The sequence below is a fragment of the Phyllobates terribilis genome, unplaced genomic scaffold, assembly GCF_046119375.1.
Source record: "Phyllobates terribilis strain yellow unplaced genomic scaffold, ASM4611937v1 Scaffold_7__3_contigs__length_470593459, whole genome shotgun sequence".
NCBI lineage: Eukaryota > Metazoa > Chordata > Amphibia > Anura > Dendrobatidae > Phyllobates > Phyllobates terribilis.
The window spans coordinates 90,031,603-90,050,046 of NW_027362767.1; the positions used below are offsets into that span (position 1 = coordinate 90,031,603).

The 18,444-nt window shown below is 42.0% G+C and overlaps 1 protein-coding gene across 2 annotated transcripts; it reads left to right on the plus strand.

The window, feature by feature from the left end:
- Nucleotides 1-157: 157 nt before the first annotated feature.
- SRP54 (signal recognition particle 54) lies at nucleotides 158-18,444 on the plus strand. 2 transcript variants are annotated; one of them, XM_073638964.1, is made up of 16 exons: nucleotides 158-359; nucleotides 8,312-8,418; nucleotides 9,205-9,296; nucleotides 9,447-9,531; nucleotides 9,778-9,882; nucleotides 9,967-10,033; nucleotides 10,924-10,981; nucleotides 11,063-11,213; nucleotides 12,280-12,428; nucleotides 12,568-12,668; nucleotides 12,843-12,929; nucleotides 13,091-13,164; nucleotides 16,283-16,391; nucleotides 16,868-17,038; nucleotides 17,436-17,531; nucleotides 17,988-18,444. In XM_073638964.1, the coding sequence occupies exons 2-16, from the start codon at nucleotides 8,341-8,343 to the stop codon at nucleotides 18,077-18,079; spliced, it is 1,515 nt and encodes a 504-aa protein (XP_073495065.1). In that variant the 5' UTR covers nucleotides 158-359; nucleotides 8,312-8,340; the 3' UTR covers nucleotides 18,080-18,444. The 2 variants fall into 2 exon arrangements, with proteins under 2 accessions (XP_073495065.1, XP_073495064.1); XM_073638963.1 differs by having other exon boundaries at nucleotides 159-375.

Here is an 18,444-nt window from a genome sequence, read left to right on the forward strand (position 1 = left end):
CCGTCCATTAACCCTACAGCCAAAGCAGCATTTAATCCAAATCAGCCCACACTCTGCGCAGCAGCCGCTGCCTCCTCATCACTAGGAACGGAGATAAGCGTCTACAGCGGCAGGGGGACAGCAATATGGGTAACACCGGAGGTCCATGGGGGAAGAAGAACCCTGGGTAAAGGTTAAAGGTCGCCAGCATGTGGTGACGTTTCCTATAGACCGGAAGCTGCTGGGATATGCTCGGGTTTCCGTGAGCTTCTGTTTAGAATCTGGACGTCGTTTCCGAGGACTGGGGAGAGAGGAGGAGGAGGAGACGTGGAGGCGCCGTCCCGCCGGGGGCGGAAGAGACAGTGACACCCGGAGCAGGGGCGAGTTATACTGAGGGTAATGTGTGGGCAGGGATCCGGCTCCAGCAGCTGCGGGTTATCGGGTTCTCTCCTGGGAAAGCACAGGGCAGGAATAATGGCCTCATGACCAGAACCAGGGGCCAACAGGTCTCCTGATGTAAAGGTCTGAGATCCTCACTGCTGAGGAGAATATGGAGATCTTATGTTCTCCCAAAAGGTTCACACACTCAGCTGTGTACGAGATAATGATCTGCTGATCCAGGTAATCCACCATGATCTGGGGCCAGCAGGCTGGGATCTGGGGGGCCGGCGGGCATCCTGGGGCGGCAGGTTTGGATCCAGGAAACTGGGGCTGGGATCCAGGGGCTGGAGGGCTCGAATCCAGGATACTGGGGTCATAGAATCATAGAATGGTAGAGTTGGAAGGGACCTCCTGGGTCATCTGGTCCAACCCCCTGCTCAAAGCAGGATTCACTAGATCATCTCAGACAGATGTCTGTCCAGCCTCTGTTTGAAGACGTCCATTGAAGGGGAACTCACCACCTCTCGTGGCAGCCTGTTCCACTCATTAATCACCCTAACTGTCAAAAAGTTTTTTTCTAATATCTAATCTGTGTCTCCTCCCATTTAGTTTCATCCCATTGCTTCTAGTCTTTCCTTGTGCAAATGAGAATAAAGATGATCCTTCTACAATGTGACAGCCCTTGACATATTTGTAGACAGCTATTAAGTCTCCTCTCAGTCTTCTTTTTTGCAAGCTAAACATTCCCAAATCCTGCAACCGTTCCTCATAGGACATGGTTTGCAGACCAGTCACCATTCTGGTCGCTCTTCTCTGAACTTGCTCCAGTTTGTCTATGTCTTTTTTAAAATGTGGTGCCCAAAACTGTACACAGTATTCCAGATGAGGTCTGACCAAAGAGGAGTAAAGACCGATAATGACTTCACGTGATCTAGACTGTATGCTTCTGTTAATACATCCCAGAATTGTATTTGCCTTTTTTGCTGCTGCATCACACTGTTGACTCATGTTCAGTCTATGATCTATTAGTATACCTGTCTTTTTCACATGTACTGTTGCTTAGCTCTATTCCTCCCATTCTGTATATGCTTTTTTCATTTTTATTGCCCAGATGTAGTACTTTGCATTTTTCCCTGTTAAAAACCATTCTGTTGGTTGCTGCCCACTGCTCCAGTTTATTTAGGTCTTTTTGAATCCTCTCTCTCTCTCTCTCTCTCTTCTCTAGTATTAGCTATCTCTCCTAGCTTTGTGTCATCAGCAAATTTAATCAGTTTACCCTCAATTCCTTCATCTAAATCATTGATAAAGATGTTGAACAATACAGGTCCCAGGACGGAGCCCTGTGGTACCCCACTTGAGACATTCATCCAGCTGGATGTGAAGCCATTTACAACCACCCTTTGAGTCCGATCACTAAGCCAGTTATGAATCCACCTAACAGTTGCCTGGTCCATTGCATACTTGGTCATTTTTTCAATAAGGATGGTGTGAGATACTTTGTCAAATGCTTTGCTGAAGTCAAGATATACTATATCTACAGCATTTCCCTGATCCACCCAGTCAGTGATTCTGTCATAGAAGGAAATTAAGTTAGTCTGACATGACTTGTTAGTTACAAACCCATGCTGACTCTGGTTAATCACTTCATTCTTATCCATGTACTTACATACATGTTGTTTAATAATTTGTTCAAAGATCTTTCCTGGTATAGAAGTCAGACTCACCGGCCTATAGTTCCCTGGGTCCACCTTCTTCCCCTTTTTGAAGATGGGAACAACATTTGCTCTTCTCCAGTCTTCTGGGACTTCTCCTGTTCTCCAAGAATTTTCAAAGATTATGGAGAGTGGTTCTAAAATTTCTTCTACGATCTCCTTCAGTACTCTGGGGTGTAATTCATCTGGACCTGGAGACTTGAACTCATTTATGTTAGCTAAATATTCCCTCACAATCTTTCTGTTTAAAGATAACTTGGATTCCTCTATTCCTTTAAAAGGACAGTGAAGATCAGTTGATGTTACATTTTCTTTCTGAGAGAAAACAGATGCAAAATAGGAATTAAAAAGTTCGGCCTTCTCAACATCCTCTCTTACCATTTCTCCATTTTCATCCTGTAAAAATCCTATAGCATCTTTGACTTTTCTTTTACTTTTGACATACCCCCAAAATCCTTTTTTATTGCTTTGACATCTCTTGCAAGCCTTAATTCATTGTCAGCTTTAGCTAAACTGATACTTGCCCTGCAGGATCTGCAGACTGCATTATAATCTTCTTTAGATATGCCTCCCTCTTTCCATTTAATAAACATTTCTTTCTTTCTTTTTAGCATGTGTTTAAGTTCTGTGTTCATCCATCCTGGTTTCCTTAAATGCTTCCCATTCTTCCTACTTTTCGGGATTGTTAACGATTGTGCTTTGAGAATCTCATTTTTAAAAATTTCCCATCCTTCCTGGACATTTTTGTCCTTAAGGACATCCAGCCATTGGATCCCTCCTATTCTCTTTCTGAGTCTCTTAAAATCTGCCTTTCTAAAATCTAACCTTGAAGTTTGAGTCTTCACATGTCTTCCTCCTCTAGTTATCCAAAATTCTATAATAGCATGATCGCTGCCTCCTAGGGTCCCAGCCACCTTTACCTCCTCAACCATTTCCTCCCTGTTTATAAGGATTAGATCCAAAGTAGCAGATCCCCTTGTTTTCTCCCCTACCTTTTGGAAGATAAAGTTGTCAGCAAGATAGGATAAGAATGTGCTTGACCTGTTAGTTTTACTTGAGAGAGATTACCAACAAATGTCTGGATAGTTGAAATCTCCCATGACCACTACGTCATATTTTTTGGAGAACTTGGTCATTTGATACATAAAGAGTTCATCCATATCTTCAGCTTGCCCAGGTGGCCTGTAGTAAATGCCTACAATGGTGTCCTTTCCGTTGTTCTCTCCTTGTATTCTTACCCAAACAGTTTCCACAGAACTCCCAGTCTCTGAAGCTTCAATCTCTGTGCAGATATACGCTTTTCTAACATACAATGCAACACCTCCTCCTCGTTTATCAAGTCTGTTTCTTGCAAATAAGTTGTATCCTTTTAGCCTTTTATTCCAATCATGTGTATCGTCCCACCAAGTTTCAGTGATTCCAATGACATCATATTCCTTTTCCTGCATTAGTAGTTCCAATTCTCCTTGTTTGTTGCCCATGCTTTGTGCATTTGTATAAAAACATTTTAGTGTTTGATTGGTTTCTCTTCCTCCCATATTTTTATTATTTAGATTTTTTTGTCTTTGTTCTTCTTTTCTACTTCCAGTAGCAGAGATCTCAATAGTATTTGTCAGCTGTATGGCTTTTTCTGGCCTTTTGCTTCCCTTCCCACATTGTTCTAGTTTAAAGCTCTTCTGATGAGTGTAGCAAGACGACTTCCAAATACATGTTTTCCAGTCTTCGTAAGGTGCACCCCATCTCTAGCAAGTAGTCCATCGTATAGGTAATTCATTCCGTGATCCAGAAATCCAAATCCTTGTTGACGGCACCATCGACGTTGGGATCTGGGGGGCTGGTGTGTTGGGATTCAGGGGGCCAGCGGGTTGGGATCTGGGGGGCTGGTGTGTTGGGATTCAGGGGGCCAGCGGGTTGGGATCCGGGGACCTGGGGCCGGTCTGATGTCCGTAGTCGTACACATAAGAATAATAGCAGGCACTACTAAAATAATCTACGTTTACTGATCATTTGCAGCAGAGCCGGCTCCCGGGCCCTTGGCTGACAATCCCGAGGATTACTCTTCGCTTTTTTTTCCCCACAAACACCTGTAACTTTTTTATTATTAGACTCTTACATATTCGACTTTCTGATCTTTTTTTGTTTTGTTGGGGACGGGGGGAGGATAAAGGAAACAAGAAGCCGCAATTCTGATATATAGAGATGTGTGTGTGTGTGTATATAGATTATTATTCATTACGCTGGAGAATTACACACGCTACAATACCAAATATGTTTACTATTAGTTGTTATTTACTTTCCAGGAAAAGTTATGACATGAATAGTTTTTATTTAAAACAAAAAGTAAATAAATATTTACAGTACAGACCAAAAGTTTGGACACACCTTCTCATTTAAAGATTTTTCTGTATTTTCATGACTATGAAAATTGTACATTCACACTGAAGGCATCAAAACTATGAATTAACACATGTGGAATTATATACTTAACAAAAAAGTGTGAAACAACTGAAAATATGTCTTATATTCTAGGTTCTTCAAAGTAGCCACCTTTTGCTTTGATGACTGCTTTGCACACTCTTGGCATTCTCTTGATGAGCTTCAAGAGGTAGTCACCGGAAATGGTCTTCCAACAATCTTGAAGGAGTTCCCAGAGATGCTTAGCACTTGTTGGCCCTTTTGCCTTCACTCTGCGGTCCAGCTCACCCCAAACCATCTCGATTGGGTTCAGGTCTGGTGACTGTGGAGGCCAGGTCATCTGGCGAAGCACCCCATCACTCTCTTTCTTGATCATATAGCCCTTACACAGCCTGGAGGTGTGTTTGGGGTCATTGTCCTGTTGAAAAATAAATGATGGTCCAACTAAACGCAAACCGGATGGAATAACATGCCTCTGCAAGATGCTGTGGTAGCCATGCTGGTTCAGTATGCCTTCAGTTTTGAATAAATCCCCAACAGTGTCACCAGCAAAGCACCCCCACACCATCACACCTCCTCCTCCATGCTTCACGGTGGGAGCCAGGCATGTAGAGTCCATCCGTTCACCTTTTTTGCATCGCACAAAGACACGGTGGTTGGAACCAAAGATCTCAAATTTGGACTCCTCAGACCAAAGCACAGATTTCCACTGGTCTAATGTCCATTCCTTGTGTTCTTTAGCCCAAACAAGTCTCTTCTGCTTGTTGCCTGTCCTTAGCAGTGGTTTCCTAGCAGCTATTTTACCATGAAGGCCGGCTGCACAAAGTCTCCTCTTAGTTGTTGTACAGACGTGTCTGCTGCTAGAACTCTGTGTGGCATTGACCTGGTCTCTAATCTGAGCTGCTGTTAACCTGTGATTTCTGAGGCTGGTGACTCGGATAAACTTATCCTCAGAAGCAGAGGTGACTCTTGGTCTTTCCTTTCCTGGGGCGGTCCTCGTGAGCCAGTTTCTTTGTAGCGCTTGATGGTTTTTGCAACTGCACTTGAGGACACTTTCAAAGTTTTCCCAATTTTTCGGACTGACTGACCTTCATTTCTTAAAGTAATGATGGCCACTCGTTTTTCTTTACTTAGAATTTGTATTATGGCAAGAAAAAAGCAGCTAACAGTCTATTCAGTAGGACTATCAGCTGTGTATCCACCTGACTTCTGCACAACACAACTGATGGTCCCAACCCCATTTATAAGGCAAGTAATCCCACTTATTAAACCTGAGAGGGCACACCTGTGAAGTGAAAACCATTTCCGGTGACTACCTCTTGAAGCTCATCAAGAGAATGCCAAGAGTGTGCAAAGCAGTCATCTAAGAAAAAGGTGGCTACTTTGAAGAACCTAGAATATAAGACATATTTTCAGTTTCACACTCTTTTGTTAAGTATATAATTCCACATGTGTTAATTCATAGTTTTGATGCCTTCAGTGTGAATGTACAATTTTCATAGTCATGAAAATACAGAAAAATCTTTAAATGAGAAGGTGTGTCCAAACTTTTGGTCTGTACTGTATATTATGGGGGAAATAATTATTTGATCCCTTGCTGTTTTTGTAAGTTTTCCCACTGACGAAGACATGAATAGTCTATAATTTTAAGGGTAGGTTAATTTTAACATTGAGAGATAGAATATCCCCCCCAAAAAATCAAGAAAATCACATTGTATAAATTAGATACATTTATTTGCATTTTAAAATAATAAATAAGTATTTGATCACCTACAAACCATTACGAGTTCTGGACCTTCACAAAGCTGGAATGAGCTACAAAACCATAAGTAAGATGCTGGGTGAGAAGGAGACAACTGTTGGTGCAATAGTAAGAAAATGGAAGAAATACAAAATGACTGTCAATCGACATCAATCTGGAACACCATGCAAAATCTCACCTCGTGGGGTATCCTTGATCATGAGGAAGGTGAGAGATCAGTCTAAAATTACACGGGGGGAACTTGTTAATGATCTTAAGGCAGTTGGTACCACAGTCGCCAAAGGGGACATGAAGACTGCACCGTACTGAAGGGAACATGGATGGGGTCATGTATCGCAAGATTTTTCCAACAACCTCCTTCCCTCAGTAAGAGCATTGAAGATGGGTTGTGGCTGGGTCTTCCAGCAAGACAATGACCCGAAACATACAGCCAGGGCAACAAAGGAATTGCTCAAAAAGAAGCACAGTGAGGTCATGGAGTGGCCTAGCCAGTCTCCAGGCCTTAATCCCATAGAAAACTTATGGAGGGAGTTGAAGCTCCGAGTTATCAAGCGACGGTCTCAAAATCTGAATGATTTAGAGATGATCTGCAAAGAGGAGTGGACCAAAATTCCTCCTGACATGTGCACAACCCTCATCATCAACTACAAACAACGTCTGACTGCTGTGCTGCCAACAAGGGTTTTGCCACCAAGAATTGAGTGTTTGCCAGAGGGATCAAATACTTATATCTCACTGCAAAATGCAAATAAATTTATATAATTTATACAATGTGATTTTTTTTGGGCTATTCTATCTCTCAATGTTAAAATTAACCTACTCTTAAAATTATAGACTGTTCATGTCTTTGTCAGTGGGCAAACTTACAAAAACTGCAAGGGATCAAATAATTATTTCGCCCACTATGTATGTGTGATATATAATCGTCTTATCCCATCTGTCTGTCCTTCTGTCCAGGAAATCTCGCGTCGCTGATTGGTCCGGCCGCGGCCAATCAGCGACGCGGGATTTCAGAAAAAGATGGCGGCCGTTAGCGGCTCATCTGCCGCACGGAGGTCAGCGGCGATGCAGCCGGGAGATGACCGGCGCTAGCTGGTCATCTTCCGGCTGCTCGCAGCAGAAGTACCCCGACTGGCGGCGCTGCTGACCTCCATGCGGCTACCGTCGGGAGATGAGCGGCTAGGGCCGCTGATCTCCCGACGGCAAGTGTGAAGGGAGGACCAGGGAGCTGCGCCGCCGGTCGGGATACTTCTGCTGCGAGCAGCCGGTCATCTCCCGGCTGCTCGCAGCGGAAGTACCAGCACAGGCAGCGCCGCTCCCCGGTCCTCACTAATACTATTCCGCGACCAATCAGCGATATTGGCGCCAAATATAAACACCGCTCTGCACAGAGGTCAGCGGCGATGCAGCCGGGAGATGACCGGCGCTAGCTGACCTCCATGCGGCTACCGTTGGAAGATCAGCGGCTAGGGATGCTGATCTCCCGAGGGCTAGTGTGAAGGGAGGACCGGGGAGCCGCGCCGCCGGTCGGGATACTTCTGCTGCGAGCAGCCGGTCATCTCCCGGCTGCTCGCAGCAGAAGTACCCACATAGGCAGCGCCGTTCCCCGGTCCTCACTAATACGGTTCGTTGATTGGTCGCGGCCGCTGGCCGCTACCAATCAGCGATATTGGCACCAAAGTGCCGAGTGTATTGAGCGAGGCTGAACATGTCTAGTTGGAATGTGGCCAGAAGCATGCAATTCACATAATTGCAGTCACATGACGCCCGCTCCTGGCACCGGAGAATCCGCAGTGCGCAGTCATAGTGACTGCAGACTTGTACCCAAAGGTTGAGCAACCCCTAAAGACACAGTAAGCAGAAATCTTGAATACTGGGCAGAAGTACAGACTGTAACCGTAGATTGCACTTTTTTTTTCCCTTTCTTATGCTATAGCTATAGTGATTCTTATGTACTTATCATGTGTTCATGTAACAGTTTTCTGTCTGACTTTCAGTTTTTATAACTTTTTTGCCATGAAATAATTTCTTTTAATATTATTTCTGTATTTTTCTATTGCAGGTTAGGGTGATTAGTTTTCAGCCGCCAAAATGGTTTTGGCAGACCTCGGACGGAAGATAACCTCGGCCCTGCGCTCTTTGAGCAATGCCACAATCATTAATGAAGAGGTGAGTCTTGTTCTCATGCACTCGAACCTAAACATAATGGGGTGCAGAATTAATTCTGGATAATACTTGGATTTCTTAGATGTTAGATGGGTTCATTAACTTTTTCCATATAAGTTTCTATTTGCAGAGTAGTAATCTCAGGTACTCGAGCACCCTCGAGTATTGTTGAGTTGCATTGAGTAGGGGCAATCTGTTAATGATCTTTTGACCTACATGATGTATATATGTAAAGGTGCCCATACACATTAGATAAATGTTGGTCCATGCTGTCACAACTGGCCGACCATCAAAAGTGTAAGTGGGATGTCCTCACTCCCCCTCAACTGCTCAAGGGTGGGGAGAAGGATTGGACGTGTTGAAATTCAACATGCCCACTCAATTATTTTCATGGGATATAAGCCAAAAGGAGTCTGCCGGCAGCATATTCCCATCTCTATTGAAAATGCATGCTGGGTCAAGCTGAGTGTACATTTTTATGCATGTGGGGATAGGAATAAGTGTTGGATGAATGAGCATTTGGCTGACCCCTATATCATGTGTATGGGCATCTGAAAGCCAAATTCTTGTTGCATGATACAATGTAGTGTAGGAGCTCGGATGGCAATTACAGAATTAGAGCCTGAGATGGAAGGGGCAATATGACGTTATGTATAATGGAGAAAAGAGATGTCTCAAAATTAGTACAAAACCGTAAACTATTTATACCCCTCTTACCTTTAACATTGTATAAGTGAATGAGCTCCGGCCCCCTGAAGTGCTCACCTCTGTCTGCCTTTGTGTTTTTAGGTGCTCGGTGCTATGCTGAAAGAAGTCTGCACGGCCTTACTGGAAGCCGACGTCAACATCAAGCTTGTAAAGCAGCTAAGAGAAAATGTCAAGTACGGCTCCACTATTACATTTTGGGGTTTTTGCTTTTATTTGTTTTTTTTAGTGATCTATTGCTCATGTTAATGTTACTTTTTTGCCGGGTTTTAACTATGGGAATATGACAGATGGTCACGTACATAGTTAATTTTTGTCCTCTCTAGGTCCGCTATTGATTTGGAAGAAATGGCATCTGGCCTCAATAAGAGGAAGATGATCCAGCACGCTGTTTTCAAGGAACTGGTCAAGGTACGGTCTTCTGTGCCGCTGTCTATTACTGGTAACTGATCAGCAATAACTTATGGATTTTTTTTCCTTTTGCTCATTATCCTAAAAACATTTATGACATATTAGGTTCTGTTACCACCCCCTACCCATGCACAATTAATGCAAATAATGTATTTTATAGTTCTCTAAAATGTCACCATTAGCACAATGTATACTGGTTACCATCTTGTCCTATTGAATCTCTGAAATGCCGCTCTTGTTCCATAGCTGGTAGATCCCGGAGTGAAGGCATGGACACCTACGAAAGGAAAACCAAATGTTATAATGTTTGTCGGATTGCAGGGAAGTGGAAAGACCACAACTTGTTCTAAGGTAAGGTATATGGCCGTGTTTATTAAATGTGGGCTTGTGAGTTACCTAGGATATGGCAATCCTTAGTGTATTTGTCTTTTCTAGCTGGCATATTACTATCAGAGAAAAGGATGGAAGACGTGTTTGATATGTGCCGATACCTTCAGAGCAGGTGAGTGATGCAGCCACAAATTAATACTCACATTGGAGTAGAGCCATGTGTCTCGCTGTACTTTGTGAGACTCGATCAGTGGGATTGTACCAGTAGGTTCACATCACGCCTCACCGTTATGTTCTGGGTAAACTTTTGATCTAAACGGGATTCTAGATCGCTCCATATTTCTATCTATCTGGTTGCACATGTTTCTCATTGTCTCCCATATTCAATATGCGTTTCAGTTCAGTTAGAGCAAAGGACAAAAACAGCCAGTAGGACACTACAGCTAGTTAATGGATATCTCTGATCTTTCTGGGACTTGTGATTTGCTGTACGTTTAAGGTCATGTGCACACAATGTCTTTTTCGGGTGGATGCCGTCTGAAAAAGTGCTACAAAAAATCAACATAATGCACAGCAATGTAAAAACGATATTGCTGTGCATATGTTCGTCTTTTATGTTCAACTGCTTCAGGGTTCTGAAATTGTGAAGATGTTACAAGAAGTAGCATGATCATCTCCAGGCGGCTTCTGCTAAGAAGCTGCTCACTTCAGAAAAAACAACAAAAAGAGAAAAAAGATGCCAGCGCACAAACATCGGCTTGTGCTTTTTCCTGAAGCAACTTCCCCCGAAGAAAACTTCAACAGGTTTGTTAGCGTCTTAAAGACGTTATCTGCATACAACCTAAAAGGTGTATTGGAAAACCAAAGGCTCAGTTTGCTTTAAAGACAAATTCTGCTTTACTCGCCCACTCTGGGTCCAGTGCGGAGTCTCCGCCATTGCTCCGTGTGTCTCATGTCTGCAGCCAATCGTTGAGATGAGCAGCCCATGCCGTCTTCTCTTCTTTACGTGCTTATTATCCCAGACTATTGGATGTAACCAATAGACCATAAACTTTTTTGCAGGTGCCTTTGATCAGCTGAAACAGAACGCTACAAAAGCCAGAATCCCATTCTACGGAAGGTAATTGGATCTATTCTTTTAGTCTTCAGATGAGGCCAATTTATTGCCAGCGCTCGATAACAATCCGTCTTTTCTTCTCAGTTATACAGAGATGGATCCAGTAAATATCGCTTATGAAGGTGTGGAGAAGTTCAAAAATGAAAACTTTGAAATATTAATTGTGGACACAAGTGGTCGACACAAGCAAGAAGATTCTCTGTTTGAAGAAATGCTTCAAGTCTCCAATGCCATAGTAAGGCAATCTTTCTATTAGCTTTCCATTAGTATGGGGAGGTGGGGGATCAGCCATGTGCACTGGCACATTGGGTATAATTGGTGTGTGTAGTCCATGGCACACACATCCGTATAATGCACTTATCTGAACGAGCCCCAAGTCGTGCAGTCTGCCTCTGTTTGCAGTCACACAACAGAGATTGTAAGCCAGCACTGGCTTAATATTTGGCAGGTTGATAATGTAGATTTCTCCGTGCTCTCATGCCGCTGGTCCTTAGGAAGTTGTCCACTACTTTTTCATTGATGACCTACCCTTAGGATAGGTCATCAGTGTCTGATTGGTTGGGGTCTGGCACCAGCTGTTCGCGGCAGCCGCCGGCTGGAATTGCTCAATTGTGGAGCTGCTCCGTCTTCTTGTAGTCATGGCCGGGTACTGCATAGCCAGCTCCTATTGATTTGAATAGGGGGTGGATGTGCAGTGCCTGGCCGCGGCCACTACCAGAAGACGGAGGAGCTCCGCAATCGAGCACTTACGGCCACTGACAGACAACAGCTGATCAGCGGGGGTGCCGGGTGTCGGACCCCAACCGATCAGACACTGATGACCTATCCTAATGATAGGTCATCAATGAAAAAGTAGTGGACAACCTCTTTAACACTTGCTGTTTACTGTCTTGCAAAGTGACACGTTATCCATAGAGAAAACATGACATCTGTCAATCACTCCCAGTTTCTTCCATCCACAGCGATGCCTCATTAAACAATATATTAAACAGATGGTGGCTGGGACCTGCAAATTCCTGAGGTTGTGGATGGGAAAGAATCATTGCTATAGCGCATATATTTCAAGTTTTCACACACCTCTGCTTCTATTCACTCCCAACAGTTTGAATGGGTTTTACATTTTTTCAACGTAATAAAGTAACAAGAGCCCAACATGCATGGTGACCAGTGTGATCGTCAATAGCAAGGCTTTTAGATGGGAAAATATCATTGAATTTTTTTGTTTTTTTTTCTAGTAAAAATTTGTCTACTATTCTAAAAATGTGTAATTTTTTTTATTTTATTTTTTATCCAATACTTAGCAACCCGATAACATTATGTACGTTATGGATGCCTCGATCGGACAAGCTTGTGAATCTCAGGCCAAAGCCTTCAAGGATAAAGTAGATGTAGCATCAGTTATTGTCACCAAACTGGATGGTCATGCGAAAGGAGGCGGCGCGCTTAGTGCGTAAGTCCACTTCACTACTTAATGTTTGCAGATTGATTTCTAAATGATTGTATGTATAGTATCAGCTCCTTATATTTCTTGGTCATGTGTGAGGCCGTGCTCCCGGATAATCCATGATTACTCTATTCTATATTTTTAGTGTTGCTGCTACAAAGAGCCCTATTATTTTCATCGGAACCGGAGAACATATTGATGATTTTGAACCATTTAAAACGCAGCCTTTTATCAGCAAACTACTAGGTAAGTTAGTCCCATGGGAATACTTTGTGGTCCATATACGGACTGTGAAATACGGTTGTGTGATCCCGGCTTAATACTTTTAAGGTGCCAATGTCTCAAGATGTCTTATTGCATGTGTGTCTGCTTTAACGTTGAAACGGCCTTTTATTTTTCTAATCCTCTTATTTCCGACAGGAATGGGAGACATTGAAGGATTGATTGATAAGGTGAATGAGCTGAAGTTAGATGACAATGAGGCTCTGATAGAGAAATTGAAGCATGGTAAGCAAAATGCCAACTAATATTGGGTGTCAAGGTCTGTGGGCAGTGGGGTTATAATATATTTTTTTATGTTTAAAAAAATGCGTATAAGACTTTTTGGGGGCTCTCAAACCTTGATTGCAGAAAGATTAATAATCTTTGCTTTTTCTTTATATTCTAAGGTCAGTTCACACTTCGAGACATGTATGAACAATTTCAAAATATCATGAAAATGGGTCCATTTAGCCAGATTTTGGTAAGTGTTTTCCTCTGGTACTACTACATGCAGTATGAATGTGGTAGCTATTTTTGCGATTATCTTGGGTGTTAACCATTATAACCCCTTCACGACCTTTGACATACCCATGTCATAGTCGGATGGGCTCCCCAACCTTTGACGTATGGATACAACATGGTGATGCTGGTGCATTGCCAGGCATTATACCAGTGATCAGACGAATAAAAGTCCTATAGAGAGACTAAGTAAGAAAAAAAGTTGAAAAATGGTAAAAAAAACTTTTAAAAAAAAAATCACAAAAAAATAAAATATACCAATAAATACACACTTGTGTGGTGGGAAAAAAAATACACATTTGATATCTCCAAGTCCGGAACAACTCAACCTATAAAACTGTCATACTAATTAACTTCTTCAGTGAACACCGTAAAAAAAAAAAATGAAACGTGGCAAAAACAGTTTTTCATGATACCGCCAAACAAAAAGTTGAAGAAAACACGATCAAAAAGTTCAATTGGAAATAAAAATGGTATAGCTGAAAACGCCATCTTGTCCCACAAAAAAACAAGCTGCCATACAGCTCCTGCAGCAAAAAGATAAGAGTTATAGCTCTTGGACTATAGCGATGCAAAAATAATTATTTTTTTTCTATAAAATAGTTTTTATTGTGTAAACATGGCAAAACATTAAAAAAAATGAATCGCTGTAATCGTACTGACCCGAAGAATGAAGCTGCCTTATCTCTTTTACCACACAGTGACCGGCATAAAATAAAAAATCCTGAATTGCTAGATTTTGTTCATTCGTCTTCCCAAAAATCGGAAAAGAAAGCAATCAAAAAAATGTATCCGCAATTTATTCCAGCCAAAATTGTGCTCCAGAATTCAATTGGTTCTCCTTCCAAGCCCTGCTGTGCGCCCAAGCAGTAGTTTTCCACCACATATGGGGTATCTGTGTACTAAGGAGACATCGCACAACATGTTTTGGGGTCCATTTTCTCCTGTTACCCTTGTGAAAAGGAAAAATCTGGGGCTAAGGCAACATTTTTGTGGGAAAAATGTATTTTTTTTTGCACGTCAACATTATAAACTTCTGTGAAGGACCCGGGGGTTCAAGTTGCTCACCACACTATTAGATAAGTTCCTTGAGGGGTCTAGTTTCTAAAATGGTGTCACTTGTGGTTGGTTTCCACTGTTTAGGCAGCTCACGGGCACTCCAAACGCGACATGGCGTCCGCTATTGATTCAAGTCAATTTTGAGTTCCAAAAGTCAAATGGCGCTCCTTCCCTTCCAAGCTTTGCCGTGCGCCCAAACAGTGGTTTTCCCCCATATATGGGGTATCTGAGTACTCGGGAGAAATTGCACGACAAATTGTATCGTCCATTTTCTCCCTTTTTTACCCTTGTGAAAATGTAATACTTTGGGGCTAAATATTTTGGTGGGGAAAAAGTAAAATTTTATTTTTTTTTCCTTTCATGTTGCTTTAATTCTGGTGAAGCCCCTAAAGGTTTAATAAACTTCTTGAATGTGGTTTTGAGCAGTTTGAGGGGTACAGTTTTTAAAATGGTGTCACTTTTGTGTATTTTCTGTTAAAAACTCCCTTCAAATGTGGTGGTCCCTAGAAAAAAAATTGGTATTGGAAAAATGAGGAATTGCTGATTTTAAACTTTTAAACCTTCTAACTTACTAACAAAAAGAAATTGTTACAAAAAAGCTGATGTAAAGTGGGAAATGTTACTTATTAATTATTTTGTGTGGCATAAGGCTATATGCCCACGATGCAGAAATGCTCTCAGGATTTTTTTCTCCCTCGCAGAAACAACACATGCGGATTGTACATGAGTTTTCCTACCAGGGACATGCGGATGTGAAGCTTTCTTCACATGCATTTCCGCATGCAGGTTGACAAGCGCTTTCCAAGCGATTTTAGCATCACTTGGAAAGTGCTTGACAACTTGGTCACACTATATAAATCCATGCAAACGGCATGGATTTATATAGTGTGACCTTAAAGAATCGTAAAAAATAAAAAAAATAAATCTATACTTACCTTCCGATGGCCCCCAGAGTCTTGCTTCGCTCCGTCCTGGCGTGCCGGCAGCTCGCGGTACACTACACTGAAGGACCTGCCATCACATGAATAGGACGTCAGCGCAGGTCCTTCAGTCCACCGCGAGCTGCCGGCAAGGGAGGACAAGCGCAGCAAGGGCCGTCAGAAGGTAAGTATAATATTTATTTTTTTATTTTATTCTTTTTTTTTTTTATAGGTTCTATGGTACCCAGGTCCGAAGGAGAGTCTCCTCTCCTCCACACCTGGGTACCATCCGCACATTGAAACGTGTGGAATGCGCATGTATTTATGTAGTGATGCGGATTCCATGCGTTCCAATGCAAGTCAATGGCGGTGAAAACGCAGCACTTCCGCAAAATAATTGGTAGTGCTGCGTTTTTTTCCGCAATGATAACCCGCAGCGGAAATTTCCGCAGCATGTGCACAGCACATGCGGATTATCATTGGGGAACATGGCAGACCTTCTACCATGCGTTTTTGCCGCTGTAGAAACGCTTAAAAAAACGCATCGTGGGCACACAGCCTTACTCTGGTTTAAGGGCATAAAAACTCTGAGTTTGAAAATTGCCAAATTTTCTCATTTTGTCAGATTTTCAATACTTTCATAAATACAACAAATATTGGCCAAATTTTACCACTATCATGAAGTACAATATGCCACGAAAAAACAGTCTCTGAATCAGTGGGATCCGTTGAAGCGTTCCAGAGTTATTACCTCATAAAGTGACAGTGGTCAGAATAGAAAAAATTGGCCTGGTTAGGAAGGTGAAAACACAATGTGATTTTTGTGTCAAGTCCCCAAAGTCTCAACGTTTCCAAGGCTTAAGGCAATTGCATTGCATTTAATTGCATTTAGCCATAAATGAGTGCTCACAAGTTGCAGTTCCCCAAAAGTGAAACATGTTGGGCATTTAAAAAAAATAAATAAATAATCTTGTGGCCACTTCCCTTTGTATGTTTCTTTTTGTATGGTCTATTTAAAAATAAATGAAAAATAAAACCCCTTCTGTAGCTGCTTTTGCATTTTGTTCTCCTTCTCTGTCATTATTTTGTATTTTCTCCTAGGGCATGATTCCCGGTTTTGGACAAGATTTTATGAGCAAGGGTAATGAGCAAGAATCAATGGCACGACTTAAGAAACTTATGACCATAATGGATAGTATGAATGATCAGGGTAAGATTATGTTGTACGATAGAGCACAACCATGCATATGAATTTATACTGGACTTCCTATAATTAAAGTGATTGTCTCGTAAAGACAAACTTTCTTTAAAATTACACCAACGTACCAAGGTAGTAAACCCTATAAAATGTTTGTAAGCTCATATACACAAGGGTTACCTTCTGACACTACCCCTTTAATTTTGCCTCTTGGTACAATGATGGTGTCTGAGCCCGCTATGTTATGGCATTACAAGCTTAGAGGTTTTCCAGGACTTTGATTGCATATCCCTAGTATGAGTCCATCGGTATCAAACCAGTGGAGGTCTTGCGTACGGCACCTCCAATGATCAGTTATAAGCAGGTCGCCAAGGCGGCCAGAAGTAAATGGGGATTTAATCAACACTTGATATTGCCTAATTGACATGGGAAGCATCTTCTGTGGGTTTTTGGGCCTCACATGTAATTTTTTTTTCTGTTCTCTGTAGAACTTGATAACACGGACGGTGCCAAACTCTTCAGCAAGCAACCTGGGAGAATTCAGAGAGTGGCCAGGGGGTCGGGAGTATCTACAAGAGATGTACAGGAGCTCTTAGCACAATACACAAAGTTTGCACAAATGGTTAAGAAAATGGGTGGCATCAAGGGACTTTTCAAAGGTGTGTATATTACGTGTAATATGTGAATTTAAACCCTTCTGACCTTTTTAGGGAACAAGTCTATCATGTCGTATTCTAAATTTGCCACAAGTTTTGAGAACTTTTAAAATTATTTGTATTTGCTCCAGCAGGTTCCACCAGACCACAAATGATGACGTCATTGACCAGTTATCTGACCACTGCGGCCAATGATTAGCTGCAGGGTCAAGACGTCATCGCTTCTGGTCTGGCAGAGAAAATCTGAGTGGGAAGTGGATTCTCAGTAAGTATCGATAGAAGAAAGGACGCTATCGGCAAGGCTACCCACTTTTAATATATTGTACGTTGCTCTGAATGGCGTTGCCTATTGTAAAACAGACTTTTCAGTCCTTATTACTTTGCGATTTTTAACTTCCAGGTGGTGACATGTCAAAGAATGTAAATCCTTCACAAATGGCCAAACTAAATCAGCAAATGGCAAAAATGATGGACCCCAGGGTTTTACAACACATGGGTGAGTACTGCTGTTCATTATGACTGACGGGGACTAAGTTGGGGCAGAGAATCTGGAACTGCGTTCATCAGTCGCCCATTGGGGTGCAGTTATTGAGCTCATAACTGTGCCGCCATAAGGTGTTACTGTGCCGCCTTTATTAATACATTTGGAAGTTTTGCTGACTTCCGGTAAGACTGCATTGAGGGGACATGGCTTTAGGCCACGACTAAGGATCGTTCAGACACACTGGCTTGAAACGTGTAGGAAAATGTTTTTGGTTTGCCAGGATGTCTAGTTTTTAATTGTGAATGTTTGCAATTTTATTATGGATTGAATAATTATATTTTTTTCCATTTCTGGCATCTGAGTGCCGGGCTACCTACCCCTTGTATTCCTGGGAGCCGTCTTAATTTTGGACCCTCTTTTTGTTGAGTAACAAAAGCCGATTTTAATGCACGTCCTTGTGATTTTCAGGAGGAATGGCCGGTCTACAGTCTATGATGAGACAGTTTCAACAAGGAGCAGCTGGTAACATGAAAGGAATGATGGGATTTAACAACATGTAGCCGACCATTTTGCCTTTATCAACAGAGGATTCTTCATACTGCAGCCGCATCTTTTCTTTTAGAGACTTTCAAAACTCTTCTAGAAAGGGAGCGACGTCACTTCTGGAAGAACGTGAAATAAATTGGATGTAGAGACTAAAGATTACATATGGTCCTTGTCATGTTATTACTTGGCTTTTTACTTCAAGTTATGACAAGGAAATCCAGTTTTAAATTATATCACAAATTAATTTAAGTTTTGAAATAAATAGGAGATGTTAAAAAAAAAAGAATATTTACAACCAATGTTAACCTCTTTGTATACTTCATCACTGGCAGTTTCCTGGAAAATTGTCTGCTGTAAAATAAATTTCTTAATGGTTGTA

What these genes read in the sequence shown, in the direction of transcription:
- SRP54 (XM_073638964.1), top strand. Translation starts at nt 8,341, where the DNA reads ATGGTTTTGGCAGACCTCGGACGGAAGATAACCTCGGCCCTGCGCTCT. An exon ending in TGCCGATACCTTCAGAGCAG is followed by an intron (nt 10,034 to 10,923) that starts GTGAGTGATGCA and finishes ACTTTTTTGCAG; the next exon opens with GTGCCTTTGATCAGCTGAAA. An exon ending in TTTTATCAGCAAACTACTAG is followed by an intron (nt 12,669 to 12,842) that starts GTAAGTTAGTCC and finishes TATTTCCGACAG; the next exon opens with GAATGGGAGACATTGAAGGA.